Raw genomic sequence first — 24,233 nt, 5'->3', positions numbered from 1 at the left:
GGTATTACTTTTGTATGCATTTGTACTTAAATTTCCATGTATTAGTAGTCCTATGACACTGAAATTACTTGCCCATTTAAAGCTGGCTATACATTTAAGTGCTTGAATTGGCTCTTTCTCCTTTCGGAAGTAAATTAAATAGTTATTTGAGTTAGTCTGCTCACAAGTCTTATCTCAGAAATAATAAATTGGTGTGAAACGCTGGAAATAGTTTATACTCTCATGATTGTGTTGACTTAGTAATACAAAAAATGTTCTTGTCTGGAGGGTGACCTACCTTAGCAGGACTGGTCTCATATGAAAGAATGAATAGGCTAGTGGTGAAAGCTACTCTAGCCATGCTGTTGATTTATATTTCTTCTACAACAAACACGTTTTTTTAATTTATGCACCACACATCCTTAGTTACATGTGCTCTCGTTCTGCGTGAATTTATGCATCTACCACAATTTGTAAAGAGTAGTAGCAGAAGCATGTTCATTCAATTTGAAGTCTGATGTTCACTAAAAGCTGTGTTTTCAGGTATATTTTAAGAAATCTTGTTGGCAAATATTTACTGATTCACAGATCTTTATTGGTAGGAAGTGAAGTATGAAGTCAATGCAGAAACAGTTTCACGAACTCCTTGTTTCTCCATAGTATTTTTTTTACTTGCATCAAAATCAGTTGCCTTCAATAAGGAGTAATTATATGCCATAACTTCAACATTTGTGTTTCCAAAAGTTCATTGTAAACCATAAAGATTTTTACAAAGTAGAAAGAAGGATGCTCTATGTATAAATAAAGTGTGTTAATTTTTCTGTTAGATTTCTAGGGGAGTGACATTAGAAGATGCCTTATCTTTAGAAGGTGTTATCTACATCTATAACACTAAATGAAACAAGTCCAGAGGGTGAACCTGAGTACTGACTACTGGCTGTTGTGCCACTTAATTGGTGGTGTTCAGCCGGTTATAGTTTTGGAGTGGGTTGACTAGTGGTCTTCAGCAGAAGCCAGGACAGATCCAGGGGCACCGTGCAGGAGGTGCCATTCTCAGCAGAACGTGTTGGCAAGATGGTACTTGATTTGGTGCTCCTTTTGCCACATGCAGTTCTCTAGCTCTAGCCCAGCAGAGTTAGCACCTTTGCGTGACAGAACTCTTGTTTCATGCTATAGAAGCACAAGTCTGATGGTCTGGAATGCAACTCTCCCATTATTTCTGACACACTGAATTGAGGCAAAAAAACCACAGACAGAAAAATACTATGTCCTAAGGGGCATTATATAGCCTTGTGAAGACCAAACTTTGAGTGCCGCATGTTGTGGATGCAGCTAAAATCTATCCTGATGATCATCCCTGAGCCTTTGCTACCAAACAATATGGCTGTAGCTGTTGAGTACTGTTTTTGGTATGCCCAAGTATGTAATTTATATTCATCATTCCATTTTAATTGTGTTCTGCTACTCTTTCATTCCCGGAAATATTCACGATCCATACTGTTATAGTTACTCAGTTATAGTTAGTTATAATTAAGCAAAGGTGGGCTTAATTAGAGCTATGTAAGATAAAACTACCATTGTATGTGAAGGGTTTTTTGTGTTTCAGGGGTTTAGTTGCACTTCAGACTCTACGGAAACTAGAAGAACTAACTGGAAAGCCGGTTCATCAACTTTTTGACTACATTTGTGGTGTAAGCACAGGTAATTGTTAAGCCACAAGTTGGAATTTTGCTATGAATATAGTAGAAGAACATCTGAGAATAAATGTAGGTTTTGCAGAACTTGCCAGTTTTTGACTTTGAGTGTAAGTTGGGAAAATACAGGTGTGATTTCTAAAGTCTTTCTTCTTTCTTCTGAATAAGAACTTCGGGTGATTCATGATACACTTGTAACTTCAAACAGATTTCTCATTTTTTTCAACAAATGCGAAACCTTCATTTTATGCACAGATAAAATATCTCAGATGTTTATGGGGCTTGACAGACAGCTAAAGTAATGTCCCTCAAGGCCAATAGTGTTTCCTGTCTTTATTAATGACCTGCACAGTGGGACAGAGTGTGCCTGTAGCAAGATCGTGGATGATACTAAATTAGAGGATGTGGTCAATACAGTGATGCTCTCTGTTCAGATCGGCCTGTGCAGGCTGGAGAAATGGCTTCACAGGAACCACCTAAGGTTCAATAAAGCCAAGTACCAAGCCCTCCATCTGAGGTGGGCTGACTGGCTGGAAACCAGCTTTGTAGAAAAGGACCTGGTCTGGTTGGAACAAGGTGAAACGAATCATCAGTGTACCCTTGCAGCAAAGAAAGCTGACCGCATATTGGCTTATACACACAAGAACATACCCATCAGATTAAGGGTCTCTGGCCACTGTACGTCTAGTTCTGGGCTCCTCAGTAAATGCTTAATCTGTTGGGTACATTGTGTACATACTGAGTGAGTCTGGCAGAGGGCCAAGTAGATAATCAGGGGACTGGGGGTCATGACATATAGCGAGAGAGCGCAAGAACTGGGTTTATTCAGCCTTAGGAAGGGAAGGTTAAGGGGAGGTCTTATTGCTGTTTCAACTAATGGGAATATACAGAGAAGGTGGAGCTAGACTCTTCTTGAGGGTACACAGTGATAGGAGAAAAGCCAAGACAAGCTGGAATATGGAAAGTTACAATTAGGTATAAGGAATTATGTTTTCCTTGCAAGGATGGTCAGACACTGGAAGGAGTTGCTTGCACAGGCTGTGGAATCTGCATCCTTGGAGATATTCAAAATGCAGCTGAACAAGTACTGAGTAACCTGTTCTAATTGAACCTGTTTGAACAGGAGGTTGGACTAGATGACCTCTAGAGGTCCCTCCCTGCCTTAATTACTCTTGTGACTCAATGATAAGTTACTCCTCCCTAGGAAGCAGGCAACTCTAAAGCCTAAGTTTCTTTTTAAAAGACAGTTATCTCTTTCAGAAATGATGCTAGACCAGTAGCAGCATAATGCTGATTTCTAACATAAGAGGTATGCTGTAGTGCAATAGCTCAGTTTCCTTTAGAAACTCACATACTTCAATTTTTTTGCACTGTACTAATCTTCCATACAATTTAATTCTGAAATAACATTAAATGCAGATCACCATGAGTAGATACAATGTTCATGTTTCCAGAGATTTGCTTAATAGGCTCAAAGTAGTAGAGAAGAGGAGAATGTTTAGGTCTACTAGACAGAATTTGTTTGTAGGCAAAATATAGTTCCCTGCTTTACATTTTTAAGTCTTTGAAAAAAATCCTTTGTTAGTTAATTTAGCAGTAAGCAGTTGTTTCTTTGGAAGATAGTTTCACTACAAAGCACTTCTCTAATGTCTCCTTCAATCATAATAAAGACATTTTATCTATTATAGAGAGGCCTGGTGTTCTTAATTCGATCCCACTACTCTGATTAGAACTAACTTTATTCTTAATTCTTCACCGGATTTGGGGTTTTGTAACTGCTAGTAAGTACTTAACGTATTATTTTAAGCTCTGTTTACACTATCAACCTTTTGTCTGCAGTAGTCCAGCTTGCACTAATAGGTGACAAGACATGGCCAGGAGAGGCTGTACATATCTGTCAGCATGTGCTAGCAGTGTACATTACCATTTCAGTTTGTGTTGACAGTACATAGGCCAATAGGATTTGCAGAAGCTTGCAGCTGGATGAATTGTCGTTCACAAGAGTGAAGTATTAAATGATAGGAAGGATGCCTCTTGTGCATTACAGGTCTCTTTTTTTCTGCTGTGCTTTTCATATCTCTTAATATCATTTAGCTGTTTTGCCTTTGAGGTTTAGAAATAATCAGTTTGCTGTGAATTCAGCATCACAGAGTGAGTCTGTGTAGTTAGCTTCCCTGTACTTCACTGGTCGTCATAAGGTGTAAATGCAGGCAGTCACAGAGAAAGATCACTGTAATGATGGTCCTGCATACTTAGGTCACCTGCCTATTGCTGAGCATGGCATCTGGGCATGGAAGCACCATAAAATCTGCAAGCACGTGCAACGCAGTGATAGCCACTGAACTTTTTTTATGGGGAACCAAGTTAATGTAAACTGTGTACCGAATTTGTGCCTGTTCTGTGCAAAAATCCAGATGTGAAAACAAGGCAATTGAGAGGAGGAAGTGCCATTGCCCCATGAGCTGAGCTGCTGGGAATTCTGAAAGTGAGGGTGATTGCCACTGTTCTCCAGAGTATGACGTGTTTTTTATAGATGCACAGAGCACTTAACCCATTGAGGACAACTTCTCTGCAGGTGTGCTGTGGCTGTGGCTTGTATGCTCTTTTCACTGCTCATGCAGTCTCCCAGTAGATCAAAGATACTTCTCAGTAGTGGTGCACTTATAACTCAGTCACAGGGAGCAGCTTATAACATCAAGAGTATATGATAAGGCAAAGTGTGATCAGCACATATTCAAATGTGCTGGCCTGCTCCAAGAATTTTAAAAATATATTTTTTTCCTAAACTTCTATATTGATCTAATAATTAGTGGCATTCAGATGCATCATATGAGGGATTCGATCTTTGACATACTGTGATCAAAGGTTCTCTAAGCATATTGTTTTCCAGTACATTTTACTACAAAGACATCTGAGTTGTACCGGTCTCTTTGATCATCAGTTTTGGATGTATGTGAAGTTTGCATAAGGACTTCACATAAGGATATTCTCCCAAAATATTCTTCTCAAGTTGTTAAGGACAGCACAGGGCTAGTGCCCCCAAGCATTCTCCCAGCCTTCAGTGATTTGCAGATGAGGAGCCTCCTTAAACAAAGCTGGCATCTCTCTCTGTGTTCATGGTATTTTAATTTTTTTTTTGCCCATGATGTCTTTCCAGTTTTGAAATGCATTTTGGAAACCTTTCTGATGGAAGAAGTATTTTTGTTCAGGAGAACTCGTGAATAAGTCAAGTCGTGGTATTATAGTGCAGGAAGTGTCCTTAGGAGGTTATCTCGTTTCCCAAGGGAAGGTTCAGCTATGTGTGTTTCACTATTGACAATTTTCTAAGATCTTGAATCATGTCAGACCTCTTCAGAAAATATCTGCTAGTGCTCCGCTGTCTTTATTTTTCGGAAAAAAAAAATCCAAATATCCAATGTGGATCTTCCTGCTGCAGTTCAAATTTGTTTCCTCTTGTGCTTACTCCCCAGGAGCATGGATAACAGATTCTTTCTTTTCTCTTTGCAGCAGCCTTTTTTACATTTAAAGACTTTTGTCATAGCCTGTTTACTCAGGCTTTCCTTACAGACTGATTTCCTTGACCTGTGATTGTTTTGGAGACTTTTTTGTGTGGTTTTTCTTTTTTTCAATTGGTCTACATCTTTTTTTGAAGAATGTCATTCAGGTCCAGATATAGCTCTTCAGCAGAGGTCTTACTAGTACTGAATAAGGAAGGAACACTTTTATCTTTCACGTTATATTCTTGCCTGTCTTGTGTCTTATTAGCCAACTGTATCCCTGTGTTCTTCAAAATAGGCTCCTTAGCCTCCCAGGTTTCATTTAGGTGTTCTTTTCCACCTGAAGTGTTGGCCATCAAGGCTGAGATGGTGGCTGGAGCGTAGGAGTCTGTGATACAGAGCAGGATGTGATGGAAGTGTCAAACTTTTTTTTCTCTGGACCATCTGATAGAGCCTGCACTATATCTTTGATTTTGACCTTACTCCCCTATGAGTGTCTTGTTTCCATCCATTAAGTTTCAGCAACTTCAATGTGTACCTTGACTCTGATATTACCTACTGTCATTTGTGTGCTGATGCAGACCACAGTTTTTTGGTGCTGTTTCTCAGGAGGTGAAGTGAAAATGAGTTTGCATTTGGTGTGAATTTTGGCGCTTTGGCTTTGAAACTGCTCACCAAAATAGCAAATGCATGTTGTTATAGAATTGGTCCTGAAGAGTTGAGGAAAAGAAGGTAGCAGAGGATTTGCATGATTCAGGAAAATGGCATTTCTCTGCTGCTGTATGTTTAGTCTGTGTTGAATACAGGCATTTGGTGATTTGGCAGTTGAGTAAGTTTCTCTTGTGTCAGGTAGGCCCAGGTTATATTAAGCATGTGGGCTACATTTAAAAAAAATTGAGACCATCAGTCCACTGACTCTTAGCTATCATGGCAGTGGGATTTGTGAGAGCAAAAGAAGCTTGGAAGTCATGTTTCCTTTAAAGCCACCTCTAACTTTCTTTATGTAGTTCTTTCTGCATATGTGTTTTATTCTTACTCTGTTTCAAGAATTTACTCTCTTTAAAATTCATTTTATTCAAACCTATTGCATTCATTTCCAAATCAGAAAAATTGTGTGTCCTAATTATTCCTAATGCTTAATTACATGTCCTCACAGTATTGCACAATTAGATTTAAAAGTTGTATGTGTCCCTTTCATTTTAATATATCTAAGAACTGTAGTGCTGCATTAATTGTATTTTTCCACAGTCTTTTTAATGGTATTCTGCAACCATGCTTTTTGGATACTGTTGTTTTGTTCCTACAAGGGTAGGTCGTATTTTTTTAAGGCACACACTAGATGGCAGTATGTATGAATGACTAATTGTAAATGGTTGCAACCAAATGTATTCCAAGCTAGTCAAAACTCTGTTCTTTTTACAGAATTTTCCTAGAATTTTTCTTTACTTACTCAGAGTTTGCCAGATATCAAGTAATGCTCCAAATATATTTTTAATACCACAGCATAGATTTCTCTTACTCATTTCTCTTTCCAAATAAAGCAGTGGATTTAATTTGCTTTCTGCCATATGCATGTTTGCAGGGATGAAATCTGTGAAATGAAATGCCATTTGTCAACTTCTCATAGTTCTGTTTTTGAAAGTAGACTCTTCCTATCTTGTATACGTCCTTTAAAACATAGTTTGTGATCTTTGAACAGGAATTTAGTGATACAAATGTCAATTGATCTTCCCTTTTCAAGATAGATATTCCGCTAACCTATGAACTATATTAAATGGTAATCCATCTTTGTAATCTTACTCCAGGCTATATTTTACATTTCAAAATATTTCTTTTTCAGGAGCTATATTAGCTTTTATGTTGGGATTGTTCCATATCCCTCTGGATGATTGCGAAGAACTGTATCGCAAGTTAGGATCAGATGTTTTTAAGCAGAATGTCATTGTTGGAACAGTCAAAATGGGTTGGAGCCACGCCTTTTATGACAGTGATATCTGGGAAAAAATGCTCAAGTAAGTAAAAAATGATCAGGTGAAAAATAATTAGTATAATGTCTGAGAGCCTTCGCTTTTGTTATTGTTTCACTGGTAAGCAAATTCTTAAAACAACTAGAAAGGATTAGCATATACTCTCATTCTTTTGAAATAGCTGTTTTCATATTTACCAAAACATTGAAAGCCTTTAAGGTAATGATTTCTGTTTCTGGGGAGTAGTCAGCTTTAGTGCACTGATTTCTGATTATATTCCAGTGTTCTTGCCAGCTCTGCTTGATCTGACTCATTATAGATGTGCTACAAATTTTACTAACAACCTGCTGTGCTTTTTTTCTTATAGGAGACATGATGAGAAATGAAATAATGCAGTAGGGATTTTTAATCTTAGCTGCTATATTGAGGGGTTTTGCCCATTGCCCCTTTCTTTGGAAAGGGAAATGAGCTGTAAGGATTGCAATGAAAAAATATCTGCTGTGTCAGAGTTGCCAGTGAAATGGTGTTTGTTCATACTTATGTATACAAATGCATTAATGGTTATTCAGGAAAGGTCATTGGAAGAAATGATTAATGCTTTTTACAAGTTTTATTACTTAGTTTTATTCATCTGTATTTGTACTGATAGTTCCATAGTTTATAATTTTTAGCAAACTAATGTCATAGTTTCCCAAACAGTGTAAGCTGGCACTGCTAGTGAAAGAACTCAAACAACCTTCTCTGAGAGCAAATGTAAAATGGTAAAAAGCTGCTTTGGATAGGTTCCTTTGACAAGTTCCTTTGGGAACATGATTAATGTGTTTTATGGGATTGAAACATTTTTTTCTAGACATTATAGTGGGACCTGTGCTGCTTGAGTTTTAAGCATCTCACTTTGCTGAAGTGGAGAGAGAGGCTTCCAAGCACTTGTCTATGCTCTTGCATGTTTTTAGGAATAAATGTGTTTACGAAATGAGTATAATGAGTTTTTCTTCTCACATACCTGGAATTCCTCTTTTTTAAAAAAGAGTTTTTTCTCTGCCTTCCCTCTTTGCCTCCCCTGCCCAACTCAAAGAAGTCTTGTGAAAATCAGAATTACCTCATGTGAAAGTATTTTACATGCCTTTAATTAAAATGCTATTATTCTTTGCAACTACATGTAACACATGAGGGGAGGTAAAGCACTCTGCTCCTGTGCAATGGACAGAAGCCAGGCAATTATTATATTATCCATAGATTAAATTAAAAATTAAATTTACTGATCAATAAATTACTTTTTGTTGACCTAATTCTGCAGTGTTGAAGGGAGATGCTATGCCTATACAACATTTTATTGAAACAGTAGGCTTTCCTGCAGGGAAAACTGCTTTATATTTTGTTTTAAATTTAAAAGCCTTACCTGTGCTGTGTGGGTTTTTGTTGTTTAAATGTAGTAGACTTGTCAGCCTCGCTTGCAATAGAGAGTATCCATTTACAATATACAGGCATGCAATATACATTTAGCCCTACCACAATATTGATGGTATTATTTTCTGTGAGAAAGTATCCTTGCTGAAAATAATTAAGCTAATGTTGCATTAGGCTAATGTTGCATGCACTCATGAGGCATATTATAAATTCCATTTCAGAAAATGACAACTAATTTTGTTAACTAACTTTTTATTTTGAGTGCTGTAGGGAATTGATTTTATGTCTTTCATATATGTTTGTTTTAACTCTTCCTATGTATTCCTTGAATAGCAGTTTGAGGATTGGTTTTAATCAGTTACTTTTATTAATTTGTGCAGAAAATTATACTTACCGTATATCAGTCTATGTATATGTTATATTGAATTGCATTTGTAAGAAGAACTTGGCTTATAGTTCCAAGTTTTCTGTGTTCTTTTGACTGTTGTCTACATATACAATTTTCTTCTTTCATCCTGTCTTGAGAAACTAGTGGAGAAATTTGGTGAGCAGCTAGGGGTTTTCACAAGCTAACCAAAATCCCACACTGGGAATTTGTAATCTTGAGAAGCAGTCAAGCACTGTGTAGAGGGCAGGGTAAAAGTTACGTGTTCTCTGTTGGTAGGAAAATGGATAATGCATGTGTTTGGGATTACAAGTAATAATACTTCAGTATTTGTTACGCAAATTAAAGTATAAATTGAGACTGCTCTCCAGTGACTGGACAGGCAACACACCCTGTACCAGTTAGTCACTCCGGACATACTTCACAGATTTTGTGGCATTATCAGTGAGATGTTTTGTATCTTTATGGAACATGCAATAAAAGTCTCTCCTATAGGTTTGGTAAAGGTGTCATAGTTTCCTGGTACTTCTGTCATTGTTGATAGAAGGGGGTTAAAGTTACAATCTTGCCTTTCGAATTGAATGCTCTTTCTCCAGACTATTAGATTGCACCCTGGCTGGAGCCCATTAGAATGTTTCTTTAAGCATATGGTTGGCAATATGTTCTTCATAGCAGGATTGAAATAAGTGTTGCAATATTAGTTGCTCAAAGTAATGAAAGAGCAACGTTTGTAAAGGAGACTTGTTGTTTAGGTAGGTCATGTCTAGAGGACGTAGGTCACAGACAGACACCAACAAAGCAGAAAAATGGAAAAAAAAGATTGCAAATGAAATTATGTGTAAAGTAATAACCCATGAGTGGAAAAATGTAAAATGCTTACAGGATTTAAACTAACCTTACTATCAAAAGTGTCCATAACAACACCGAAATCAGTTTAATGAAACATCTGCGTGCTTGTGGTCAAAGAAAATCATTCAGTGTGTGATGGCTGGGATTGAAAATACAGAAAATATTATGGTGTCGTTATATTAATCTATAATACAGTTTTATTTAACATACTATTTATGGTCCCAGTTACCCCATTTTAGAAAACGTTTCTATTGCAAGATTGGTAAAAAGTAGCCAATGACCTACAGGCAACTCACACAAAGGAATTAGGACTCTTTATCGTTAAAAAAAGCAAACGAGTTAAAGCGGTAATTTGAGATAGTAAGATATTTGAAGAATTGTCGTTCTTATCTTTTCTTCAAGAACAAGGGGCTATTCAATAAAATTAAAATTAGGATACTTCCTCTTTTAACACAGTTTGTGAATAAACTGGAATTAATTGTGTTGTGACTTCGGTAAAGAAAATAATTGAACAGCGAGGCTTGACAAAGACATTTAGATAATATGCAGTTACAGTATTAATGCTAGCAACAAAAGTAAAATAAATTTGGAGGTGATATTAAACTTTTATCTTTAGACCTTAATGTCTAAAGTTGCATAGTAGTTTAAGGGATTTTTTGTACCTACTCTGAAGCATCAGTTCTTGGCCTTCATAAGAAACAAGATGTGAGAAAATAATTATTCAGTTTGACAGTTCCTGTAATTAAGCAGTGGATATTGCTTATACAGTTTTTTAATCTTTGCATTCAGGGTTTGGGAAAAAATATCTAATACAGATATTTAGGAATAAGTGGATGAAAGTGATGCAAATCAGTAGATGTCTTTCATATCTCACCTCTGTCAGTCTCATTTTTATTTCTGAATATTTCTGCTTCATGGTTCTGTGTGCCTTCATCTCCTTCTGTAATCAGTGAGTGCAGATGGCACTCTTCCCCTTCTGTTTGGTGACTGTGAGACTGGAATTAATGCATTTATTGGAAAAAATAAAACAAAACAGTGCTATTGATGTAAGAATTGTGTCAGCAGTAGTCTTCAATCATAGGACTAGAAGCTGTCCCCCTTCCTTTCTTCTTTTCAAGGACGTGTGCACAGCCATCCTTCAAGCACAAATATCCACTTGTGGAACAGTAAATTGTCCTACCTCCAAATACAGTTTACTGTCTACCTTGAGGACTACTGCTGTTGTAACATTTAAAGCTTCTTTTATCTTCTGACCTGACTAGATTGATAAAGGTGTTGTTTTTTAACAGTGGAAGCGCTACTACCTACTGTCGCAGTAGTGCAAGCTCTAGATGGATGATCTCAACAGCAACACATGGAATCACGTTACTTAAAAAGCGTGGCCATACCGAACACTGTCTTTGCAGAATAACGTAGATGCACAACCTGTGTTTGTGTGGGCTGTGTTCAACAGGAGGAAGAAAACTTGCTGATTTAAATGAAAGCCTATTTGGAATTGTTATGGATGAGCACGCACTCTGTAGAGTTTTATACCTTTACTGTAAGCAAATCGAAGTTGAAACAGTTGCTGATACAAGATTATGGGCTAGTATGCTGATATCCTCCAGTCTCCTGCACTACACAGGAGGGTTACCTGCTAATTAGCAATTAGAATACTGACCCTGATGTGATGATAAATTCTAATGCTGACCGTTGGTGTGATTTCACTGTCAGATTTATAAAAATGTAGGCATATCAAAAAATTCCACCTGAAAAATAGATGTTAAATGCATATTGAATTATTGTTACAGAAGATTACATGTAGATGTTTTCACTTTCTTCTAATTCACGTAGAATGTTGTCTTTCTTTTCTTAGCTTTTGTTTTCATAACAGTTCAGGAGAGTAATTTTCTTTACTATAAAACTGCTTAATAAAGATATTAATTTGTTTTGATTCTTAAATGTGGCAAGGTACTTTGTTTTCCTCTCACAAAGTAGCTGAGTAATCCTGATGATTTATGGTTAAGTATGTGGTGAAGTGAGTAACTGAATCAAGACCTCAATCATTCTTCAGACTTATTTCCAACAGCCTAGAAGGTTTGAAATATTGGTCCGTTGAAGTCAACCATAGAAATACAATTATTAACATGAAATCCCAGCATTGCTTCTTTTAAATGCAAAGTTCTCAGAAGTAAGGATGATAAAAATGTGCGTCTTTTGTTCATGCTAAACTGATGGAACATTTTCCTTTTTTTTTTTACACTTATTTGTAGGGAAAAAATGGGATCAAATCTTATGATTGAAACTGCAAGAAATTCCAAATGTCCGAAGGTAAGTATAGTTTTCTAAGGTAAATACTAATTGTGTATTCCACAAGTACTTTTTTAAGAGTTCCGAGTAAGAGTACTATCCCTGGAAGAATATTGAATAAACAGCATGAGTGTTGATATGCTCTCCAAGCTTCCATATGAGATAACCCATGCTTTTAAAGGATAAAAATTCATTGGATTCTTAAATTTCTGCAGCAATTTCTCATATTTTTATTTAATACTTTAAGTTAGAATACGTTTCAGAGATGTTAAAAGGCTTATAAGCAGAGAAATACTAGGTCACCTTCATGAAGTTGTGCAAAGTTTGTTTTTTTCATAGAAGAGAAGCCTAATATCTGGAGATCCTGTCATGTCAGCTGTGATCTGTGTGATTGTGTGGTGAGAGACCAGGGTTTTTCCTCACTTTATCTGGATTACCAGGTTTTCTCCAGTCACATTCATAGGCCCCGAGATCTCTGTTCTTCCTGTATGATCTGAAGGGCACCAGTTAATTGGAGGGGTGTTATATACAGCAGCAGTACAAGAGTGAAAGATGAGAAAGCATGGGTATTTTATTTTTGGTGAAGGATAGGGTGTGAAGAAAGAAGAGAAATATAATAGCGCATTTCAGAACAATCTGTAATTAACAGGTGTTTTGGTGTCATAGCACTAATTCAGTGCTTTACTGTTAAATGGAAGATATTCACATTTTTCTAAACATAGAAACGTGTGCTTGACTGACTGCGTTCCTAGTCCATGTCTAAAACAAGGATGTGAAAAGGCTGGAGTGGTATGTTGCTTTCTGAGAGAGAAGCTATCCTATGTTGACTTGAAAGTTATCTTTGAACCAGGATCTTTGGCTTCCTTCCATGTTCTTCAGTAATAAAATGTGAATATAAATAGAGTTGAAACTAGCTATTCCCAGTAATAGCTTTGTAGTGCTGACAGTGGTGGCACTCTTTACAAGGCACAGCAAAACCAAAATAAAACACACAGTGGTGTGCTCTGCTGCAGTTAAATTCATGGCAAGATGGATTTTTCCAGAAGGTCTTCAGCACTTTACAACTTAGACTGCATCATGAAGTAGAAGTGTATATGGGTATTACCAAAAATAAATTCAAGCATCAGTTTGATAAGTTTTCTATTAAATTTTCCAAAGTTTTTTTTCTTACTGCTTCTGGTAGTGCTTAGAACCAAACCTACCTTTTGACAAAAACAGGAAAGTTTTCTTCCATCAAGTGAGGGAGTAGGAATCGTGCATGTGTTTTGCTTCTGCATTGTCATATAGAAGTTATACTTTTCTTGTTTGTTTGTTTGTTTGTAAGGATGGACTTACTGTGAATTAAATGATTTAACTTATGTAGCTGAAAAATGGAAATTAATACAGTGATATCACAGCATCAGCTGCTAGTGCTGTTGAGTAATGTTTCCCAAAAACACTCTACGCTGTAAAATAGTAAACAAAATAGAATCGAACACCCACTTGTCTGCTAAAGAGTATTGTTCTCAACAGTGCCAGCCAGACTGAGTGCATCATCACTGAAAGGTCTTGCATGTCCTAACTCTCACCCATAACTATAGCTACTCTCACCTCGTGTGATTATATCTGTAGGATGTTATTTTTTTTGCAGTCATACATTCTGTTTTATGGAAATACCATTTTGGCTTTTCACTTCGATTTACATATATGACTTTTTGTTAATGACATTTCAGTGTCCTTACAAAAAAAACCTTGAAGGATTTGTTTGATTCTTTTGTTTTTTTTTTTTTTTTCTTTGGGAGAGATTCTTAACTGCAATCCTTTAACTCCGGTTGCAATATTAACTAATCATTTTCTTGGAAAAATAATTTGGTTGACGTTTCTAACGTTCATATTTAATGGCACTGTTGCATTGCTGGTTACAGGCTTTTGAGAACGAACTACTATTCATAAAGGCAAAACATTTTAAAATTATATAGATTACACCAGCTTTTTGTTTAAATATCAATGGATAGATATTAGTAGAAACAGAATAGCCAGTGGAAACAATTAGTTTCAGGTTAAAAATAGCATTTTCTTTAGGGAGTTTGTCTTTTGGTTTTGAGTTTTTGCTTTTTACTTTCACTCTTAAAAATTTAGATAGGCATTATAAAAAAGCAAATCAATAAGGAACCAAGTAGGATTCCAGAGATGCATTTATTGTATACATTGAATTTCATATTGTGGGAAGTTGTCATTATTATTATTATCATATATAATTATTTTTGTTCCTCCTAACTCACTAGGTAGCTGCAGTAAGCACCATTGTAAACAGAGGAACACCACTGAAAGCATTTGTTTTTAGAAACTACAATCACTTTCCTGGTGTTAAGTCTCATTATATTGGAGGCTGTCAGTACAAACTGTGGCAGGCCATTAGAGCATCATCTGCTGCACCGGGTTACTTTCAGGAATATGTTTTGGGCAACGATCTTCATCAGGTAAGTTGAAATCTTCTCCTTTAGTAAGTATTTTCCAATATTATACCTGAGAAAAAAGCTGTCTGAGTTTCTGAATCAGAACTAAGCGAATAAGTTGGTAGCAGAAAGGAAATCTAGGAAGGGTAGGGGTAAGAATGGAAATTTTGAGCTTGTATGTGTAACCCTTATAGAACTAGAAGGGCTATAGGCTTAAAAATCTTAAGTCTTCTCAATACAAACTTAAGCTGTTCTGCTGTTCCGTCCTTCTCTGCCTGGAAGGAAACCTTAGATGAGTTGTAAATTGCTTCTGACTTCCTGCTTACAACTGGTATTTCATTGAGCATTATTTCACTAAACAGATGGTATGACTTAAAATCTAACAATACTGTAAAGTGTGAAAAAAAAAAAAACCAAGTTGTGCATTTCAGTGTTCCTTTTATTAGTGCGTATTTTCAGTTTACAGTCTACTTTTAATTATTTCCATTGATAGCTTATTAAGTTCTACCCTAGTTCTGAGCTAGTAAAAAGAATAAGAGATGCCATGGCAGTAAGATTAAACTCGGAGGACAACTGCAAAAGAAATTCCCTTGAGGATAAAGCATCATCTCCTATGAACAGTGTATGCTATTTTATTGTATTATAGCTTCTGTTGGTGACCCTGGTTAGTAAAGACAAGGCAAATTAATTTCTTTAGTAGTTTTGTAACCATTGTATTCTTGTCCTCCAGTGCCCCTTTATTGTTCTGCAGTTCTCTGAGTTTTAAAAGAATCCTTTTCACAGTACATATGGATTTAAAACTATTCGTATTCATTTTTAAAAAGATCTGTTGCAGATCTGTGGCAGAAAAGGCTACAAAGGGTGACTGAACCAGAGACCTTCAACAAAGACAGCGTAGAATTCTATCACTTAAATTTAAAGAAAGCATCTATTGTATTTCCATCATATTAATTCATATGGTGGCATTAGCCTTAACTACTAGAAAGCAATAATAGCGTGTTTTGAGTAATATGTACCTGGATCAGAGAAAGAATTTCTCCTGGTGTCCGTTAAAAGGCTGTGTAGTCTTGTTAGTATTGTAAGGTGCATAAGTAATACTGAAGTTTAAAGACTAACAGATAAATAAGAAGATGATATAGTGAAAAATTCATTAGATTAAGAGATGATAAACAGAAGCATTAATACAGAGAAACAGCTAGAATTTAATCTCAAAAAAAAAGCATACTTCCATATTTTGAATTTACATTTATAAGGAGATGGAATCATTACATTCAGATATATAAAAACACTACATAAGTTGGGGGGTGTAGGGGAAGGGTTCCCATGGAGGGCAGGATGGTGCTACTACATCAACCAGATTCTGAGAGTTCTTCCATTTTATTCTGTTTCCCCTTTTTGTTTAGGGTCTTTCCCCCCTCTGCCCCCAGCCTCCCCAGTATGGTATATCTTGTTATCCCCACATTTTAATCAAATACTACCTGAAATAAGCAAATGAGGTTTTGGGGTTTTTTTAAAGCTAAAAATGGAGTAACACATCAGATATTCCAAGCCTGAGCACTGCTTAAAATCCTGAAATGTGGTCATCTTCCATCTGGCCAAGCAAAACTGGAAAGGGAGCTGCTTTAGCCTTTGGAGCTGTTCCAAGCTGCTCCTTAACTGCTTGAATGGGTCAGTGTTAAGCTATGTAAAGCACTTTTCTTCCTCTTATCACCTTTCCACCCCCTTTTTCCTTGAATTGAGAGTACATCGAAGTCTGTCTCTGCTTCTGTATGAAGAATAGCTAAATAAACAACATGATTTTTAATTTCTACGTAGTGCTTAGACAATTATTTGTCTTAACATCATTTCTGAATTGCCAGACTTGTGTGAAATGCAGTAACGTGGATATTCATTTAATCTATATTCACTTTTAATTCCAATTTACCAGACTAGAGAATGTGTGATTAGCATCAAGAGAGATCAGATCCAGTATTCTGAGCCACACAGAGCTAGAATGAAGCCTAGTTCATTTTTTCCTTACTCCAGACTCTTTGGACAAAGCGCTTCCATGTGATCTTACCAACACTGTTTCACAAATTCACCATTCTTTTCTATTTGACATATTTTAATTACTAGAAAGCAAGGGCTTAGGATGTGGTTCACCTTTGTCAGCCATAAAGAATTAAATATGTTTTCAGTAGTAAAACTGTTTATTGTAGTAGAAGTACATGCTAAATTTTCTGACTTAAACTTTCATATCATCTGAAAAATCTCTCTTCTACCCAGGCATGATATTTAAACACTTCTGGATTCTTTTAGAAAGACATCTTTCATGGCTTTCATGCTTTTCTTTCCCCGGATTACACTTCTCTTACCACATCTCTATTTACATAATTATCTATTTTCTATGTGATGTGCTTGGGTTTTTTTTATGGACAGCCAGCTTGCAAGGTGCTACATGGCAAATGCTACATAAATGTCTTCATGCAGATTTCTATGTCAGATTATAAATCCATGCCTGCACACTCAACTACCGTAAATTACCTTGTTTTAACCCTGGGGTAAGAGCCTTCATGCATGTAGTAGACTGTTACCCTTATGTTCTTGGGTGTAATGGTACCTCAGTGCAAAAGAAAAGAATACGTATGCATAACTATGTTTTTAAACAAACAGAATCCTAAATGCAGTCATATTCCTGTTTAAAATAGATTTGTGATTATTTTTAAAGTATATTAATAACTCTTAGTCCTTGATTATAGCTCATATTATAAATATGAGATAGTAGATTTTTGTTAAGCGTCTTTTATTCTAAAAGTGCACGATGATTGTCATGTTAAGTTATTGACCACGTCATGTATGATACTAACATTTGTAGTTTATATGAAAATACATGTTCTTTTCTGTCTTATCACTTTAAGCCTGTACACTGTCTAACAGGTTGTGCTGCTTTTGAACTACAGAAATAAATGAAGCATAACATTGTTAGGCATTCTCAATAGTACCATGATTTTTGTAAAGTGCATCAGCACAGTACTCATTAATTGTACATAATAATTTATGCCAAAGGCTTCAATATTGTAGTATAGTGTCAGAAAGATGATGGTCTTTTGAGGATTTTTTTTAATGGATTAAAAACTTCCATTAATTGATCAACATAATGTCTTCTCTGAACATAAACCATGCTGGTTTCTTATTAACTTATATATAATCTGCTTCTGCAGTGTTGGTTATTTCTAAATAATTCAAAGAATAGAGACAGCCAAAATGTGAAAATGATTGTAAAATGTCTGTGAAAATTCGGAACAGTAAATATAATGGGATTTGTTTCCTGGCTTTGAAGTTTGGGACTCTAATGGATTACATATGGAGACCAGGTTTTGTATTGGCTTATCAGTCAGTTGTACATTTAAATCTGAATGAAAAGCACTCTGGCAGTTGATCTGACTTGGGACTCTTCAAATGTGTGAAAATATTTGTTTTGATAATGGAAATTTAGTGGATTTGTTTTATGGTCAGCCTGCATATTCTTGTCTTATGTTATCTAGCTTTTGTTGAAACTGGAGTCCTTTTGCAAAGTGTATGAAGTAGGTGAATGAGAGTTATGCATAGGGTTGAGATTAATTTGTAAAGATTTTATGTATGACTCTAGACATATAGGCTGGAATCATGCCTAAACTGAACTGTAGCTGTTTGCTTTAACCCTTACTTTTCCATAATATATATATTTATATATGCATGTGTATTTGTGTACACATATGCATGCCCTTTCTCTGGGAACACTCCAATCTGACTTCCTGTACTAGTCACTGTAAATGTTTGAGGGGATTGTAAAGTGTGTTAATTTATGAATAAAGTAATAATTATTTTTACAGTTCTTCTGATGTAATGGTTTAGAAAGAGATTTCTAGGTGTCTGAAAACTTAGTCTTATTTGTGCTGCAGATAAGGTGATGCCAGGTTTGTTAAATTTCTGCAAAAAGTAAGCAGTTCAAAAACAAATAGCAATATTTACATTCAGGTCAATCATGCCATGCTATCTGGTTCCACTCTGTCAAGTAGGAAAAAACAGTGCAGCTGTTGGTAGATGAGGGGAGGAGGATTAATATTCTTTGTGGTTCAAAAGAGGAACACATTAACATTCAAAGGGATTTAATCCCCGCAACATGCTTCTCCAGGAACTGTGCAAATCAAGAGAGTCATGATGTTACCAAGTCATGATGTTACGATATAGAAGCTGTGTTGCCACATGTCAGCTTTTTTGTATTAAAATCTATTTATGAAGCACTGACGGTCTCTTAATCTCTCCCCAGTCCTGTTACAACCAGTGATTTTTTATTTTTTTTTTCCCCCTGCTTCCCACGAAGGGGTGTTGTTTCTTACATATTCCTCTTTTTTTTTTCTGTTGTGTGAAAAACATTTGGGGTACTCAATAACATCACTTCAGCAGACAGTACGGTATGCTGAGGAAATTGCCAATTAATTAAAAGAGCAATTTAAGATTTAAGAAAATCATTATTTACTAGGTTTTAAAATAAAAACTAAATTTGTCCCACAGGATTAATTAAAAGGGCAGCAGGGGTTGTGTGTGTGTGTGTGTGTGTGTGGTGGTGGTGAGTTTAACAAAGCCACAGATTTTTCTCAAAATAAAATATGCTCAATTTAATACAAAGGACTTAATCACCTTTTTCTTGATAGCTTCCCATGATTTCATTGCTGCATTACAATTCCATTTATTAAAATGCTAGTGTTGACTTATAGTAGTGTTCAAATAATCGTATTTTCTTTGAGCAAGATCAGATACCAAAGCAGTTAAATTGGCAGCTAATCTGTTAGTGGAGTTTTAATAACGCAGGTGTAACAGGATGTATGGTGAGAATACAACATGGAAATAACAAATATGTATAGTACAATAATATGATGTAACTAAAATTTCAAGTCTCACCTTGGTTAAGAAAAAGATAATATACAGTTTCTTTTTATTTTCCGAACTTTTCCCTTCCTTTTATTAGGCAGTAAATCTGTAAAGCCATTTCATCTTTGTAGCTTGTTACAGGAGAGGCCTTCAAAAGTGATTCGCTTAGTGGATCCTACCCTAATTGGTTTTACACGGTAGCTTTTAAAATTAGATTCAAGGGTGCTTCCCAGGCTCTAAGAAGACATAGAATATAGGTCACATTGAAGTTCTTTTCATTCTTAGGATATGCCACGGTGATCAGTATGCACCAGAGATTATGCAGACTGCAGTTTAATAGGTGTATCTTGTTCTCACAATGATAGAAACAAATATTTCTTTGTTTCTCTGCCTACTTGTTGCCATACACATTTTCCTACCGCCTTGGAGGCAATGTCGCCTACTGTTTAAGGAAGAGGGAGTTTACTGGAATGTGTTAGCTACATGGATATTTGCATTTCTTTTTCTCTTATGGATTCTAGAGGTTTGGTTAGCAGCTCTTAAAATGGATGCGCATGATGCAGTTTACCAGCCTTCATGAAATTGCTGTGGTTACTGCATCAGTAGCGTTTTGCAGATCAGACTGAACTGCAGAGCAGAGCAGTCTGTTTGCAAGATTCCCTGCGGGGACTTGCTAGGTGAGGTGTTATGGGAAGATTTGTTTAGTGAAATGAAATTAAGAGTATATTTTATTTAGGCATTTAACTTGGATGCATTATAATTTTTATCTCCAATGATTGAGTGATGCTTTCTTAATGTAATTTTCAGAGTGCTTATTTTTAAAAAAAAAAAAAAAAACCCTCACTCCCAAATGAGCTGTATTACATTTAACTATTTTTTTGCTCAGACTTCTGAATCCATATATCTTTGGTGACACTGTTTACCAGCTAATATTTGCTATAAAACAAATCTTGTAAAATCAGAGGAGGCTGGTATAGTGAAAAATTAAGAACTGAGTCAATTCAGTAATCTCTGTACAGACAATCTAGGTTGCTGCTCTCAAGTTCTGATGTTACCGGACACTGTTTCTTAGATCAAAAAGAACAACTTACTGTCAATTCTTGATAGCTTGTAATTTTTATTTTCCCAGGTTGTATATCTGTCTAATACTGACTTGAACGGGGCCATATTTCCATATGAAATAGCCATGTGATATTCATTGCAAATAAAAGCCTAAGAATGTAGTGGGACTATTGATATCCTGTTACCCGTTCCCTGAAGGAAATCTTGTTTATGATACATAGTGGTCTGGTGCTTAATGCGAACAATCACTTCATGCTTTGTCAGCTGCCATCCAGCCTCTAATTTGCCTTCTGTACTGTAGTTTAGGAAACTGCCCTCTTCTTGTTGTGGATCCAGGTCTTACTGCTGTGATAGGAATAATTTTCACCAGGTATGCAAAATGTGCATAAAGTCAGTTAGTTCAATACCCAGTGCATTCCCATTAGTCGAAGAGGGCACAATGTCTAAGCCCTATTTCCTGTACTGAGCTTCTTGTCCAATACAAGGATTAATCTATAGTGTTAATTTTGCAAATCCCAAATCAGTTGGCAATCTCTTCAGAGATTCTTTGCCTTGCAGTGTTTCTTTTATTGGGACTATAGTTACGCTGCTGGTTTTAGTAGCAGATGTATTTTAGATTTTTTGCTAAAGAATTTAGAATTACTTCAGCTGGCATTTCCTTAGGAAAGAAGGGAGTATAGAATGAAACAGTTTTCCTCAGGTCAAGTTCAGTCCTCTGTCATGGTTGCCGACTGCATCATAGACTGTAGTTCATAAACATGTAAAGCTGTCTTTGCTGTTGCTGCCCTTGTAGAAGGTTATTTCAAGAAGATGTTTCTTAGTTTTTCTCATGGCTAGAAAATTTCTGATTTTTACTCTAACTCTTTGTAGCTGATGGATAAAAATTGTCCCTGTGCCAGTAATGTTCTCTAGTTTAATTAACTTCTTGTAGTATTGACCCTTCTGATGTGGATATAGAAAGCACTCATACCCTTTTTTATTTCGTTAGTCCAAATATGCCAGTCTGTCTCAATCTTGCAAAATAGGCTCTGTGTTCTCTTGATCATCCTAATGGTCCTTCATTGCACCTGCTGCAGTTTGAGTAATCTTTCTTGAAACTGGGCTATTCAGCGTGTTTTGGCATGACCCAAGACATATTGTGCAAAGTTGAATGCTATACCAGATTCAGAATTAGCACTGGCATTTCTAAATTAGAAGCAAAATTCAGAGGAGTTAATTTGATCAGGCTGGAACACTGTATTCTAGATGATGTCTTAACTGTGTCATGTATTTCCTATTTCAGAGAAAGCTACAACTTAGAATTGCAGTTGCCTTTCAGCAGCTACTTCATATATAGGTGGCTAAATCATTCTATGATAGTGCCCGACTCAGATCTTTCTACTCATCTTTCTGATGGTTGGTCTGACTCCAACTGAGTTCTGAAGAGCATAGCTTTGTGTTTATGAACACTTTGGCTATATGTTTTCTCCTTTGGGTTTCCTTAGACCTTAGAGTTGTTCTGTAGTTATAGTAAGGCTTTTGTATTTGCAAAGCCTCTAACTTTATAGTAACAGATTTCAAAAACAGTTGCATGCTTTTGAGAAAATAATAATAAAGAGGAGGAGCCCCAAACCAGCCATTGAGTAACTGGTAGAAAACAGTCCCAGGCAAAGAGTTCCCCACTCAGTATAGACTGTTGTCCCATCTGATCAGCTGGTTCTTTCCCCACTGTAGTCTCTTTCATCACTTCCAGGGGTCTGGTATGTAAAGCGCTTTATAAATCCAGATTTTCTTCATCTAAAATTTTCTGTTGCAATTTCTATCTGCCTTTGATAAACCCGTGTTGTATTTTGCTGTTTAGGCATGTACTTCTTAATTTAGAGGACTCATGAAAATGCAGAACTTTTTCTTCAGTTCTTTTTCCTCCCTTCCTCCAGTCCCCCTGTGGATACAAATACTACGTAGTTCATACCCAAATCCTGAACCCATCACATCAATTATCTCCAATAATTAGTTTGCTTTCTTAAATTTTATCCATTTTAAGATCAAATCCTTTAGTTATGAACTTAATTTGTTTCAGTTGCAATGAAATGATATCTAATGTTTGAGTCAACAAATAAAGAGTAAAATTGTATTAAGAACTTTAAATAGCTTACATGGTTTTATACAAAAAGGGTTTTTATGGGAAATCCAATTTCAGTTTGAAATTACGGTATGAAAGATAAAAAGAAATCTGTGGAATGTGCAATACATTTAGTTTTAGAAGTTGGCTGTAGAGGTAGCTTACAACATTCTGATTATCGTACAGTTTTATACAGGTGAATGACCAGTAGGTTTTGAGTAGCATTTATCAGTGATATATACAATAATATGCGTTACCTGGATTACTTACAGATCACTACTATTCTGCATACTCTTCCATATTTTTCTCAAAGCATTTTGAATTCCCTGTCATTTTACTATTCCTTAGTCAACTGACAGCTAAAAGCATAGACCAATTAGTTGGCAAAACTAATATCAATAAATCATATTAATAACAATCAGGTTATTGATGTAAAATTATATTGAGTCTTAAGAATATTTACATTGTTAGCTTGGGAAATGAAATTTAAAGAATTTTGAAATTCTAACATGGTCAGCTTTCACAAGGATTAGGATATCTCTGGATCTGGGATTTGTTGCTCACTTATGGAGGTTTTATAGTAATGTGATTCTTTTGTGTAACTCCTAGAGCTTGCCCCTTAGTCTGATACATCCCATCATAGCAAATAGGGTTTTTATACGCTTCCTAAGTTAAATGCTGTCAGAAAGGACAAACCTTCTAGACTTGAGCCCCCTAGTGTCATCTGAATCCAGATTTTATTTTATTCAGATCGGGGAGGGGAAGGGTGTACCCTTGAACCTTGCCTTTGCTTCACAAACATCATATGGAGAACCCAAGCCTGGGCCTGTGTTTGGGGCCAGTGTAGATTCAACCACAGGCCTTTTTTTTCTCTTGGGTTGCACACTATGATCCTTCCTTGTAATATTACAGGCAATTCATCATTTAGGAACCACAGTTAAAATACTATTTTGGCGATGCGTCCTGTTGTTCATTGCAGAATTTATGTAATTAAATCTGCGGTGCGCAGCTTGTGCTTTTAATGACGACACATTTTATTGCCCAGAAATTCTTTCTTTCGTGATGTCTGCTAATATTTAGCAAATCTTTATCAGTACAGTGTAAGAGTACATTTTCCATATCTGACGTAAAACCACGAATTCAGTAATGTCTTCAGAGCAGCCAGTCGCTTTCTGTGAATTAATGACTTGCTGGGATGAGTTGTTAATGTAAGATAATCACCCAGCAGTCTACTTCAGCCAACCATTCATTCTAAAGAAATGTGAAGAACAAACATGGCTAATGTAGGGTAAAATAATGTAAAATATATTATTAAATGTTTAGCTCATAATAGCAATAGTATTGATAGCTCTCAGAAGCATTTAGCGTAACATTTGTATGTATGCAAACAGTGTATTATGGTGCTGCTAATTTTTAAAAAAGAAAGATAAATACTGTATGGGAGAAGAGTTGTACTGAAAAGAAGCTTTTCAGTAAACTTTCAAACTTTACTAGTTTTTTTTTTACTTTATGTGATGTGATCTCATTATGAAGTGTTCTTTTTTTGCAACTGGTGTAGTAGAAGTACAAATGTAGCTTGTGTACCTTCTGATTTTTTTAAACTGTCAAAGACAGCAGTAATGGAAATTTTAATATTAGTGACATTCAATAATATAAATAAAAATGCATTTAATTTTCA

At 36.0% G+C, this 24,233-nt stretch overlaps 1 protein-coding gene across 6 annotated transcripts in view; it reads left to right on the top strand.

The window, feature by feature from the left end:
• The window catches only part of PNPLA8 (patatin like domain 8, phospholipase A2), a 42,429-nt gene that overhangs the window by 5,032 nt on the left and 13,164 nt on the right, over positions 1-24,233 (top strand). For 4 of the 6 annotated variants that reach the window (XM_082311010.1, XM_082311011.1, XM_082311013.1 and 1 more), the window contains exons 5-8: positions 1,586-1,680; positions 7,011-7,182; positions 12,031-12,088; positions 14,332-14,526. In XM_082311010.1, the coding sequence (XP_082167136.1) occupies positions 1,586-1,680; positions 7,011-7,182; positions 12,031-12,088; positions 14,332-14,526 (520 nt within the window). The other 2 variants (XM_082311015.1, XM_082311012.1) reach the window with 2 other exon arrangements.

Source organism: Platalea leucorodia (assembly GCF_965183815.1).
Source record: "Platalea leucorodia genome assembly, chromosome: 4".
Taxonomy (NCBI): Eukaryota; Metazoa; Chordata; class Aves; order Pelecaniformes; family Threskiornithidae; genus Platalea; species Platalea leucorodia.
The sequence above is the reverse complement of the archived record's forward strand: the minus strand, read 5'-3'. Positions and strand labels throughout refer to the sequence as shown.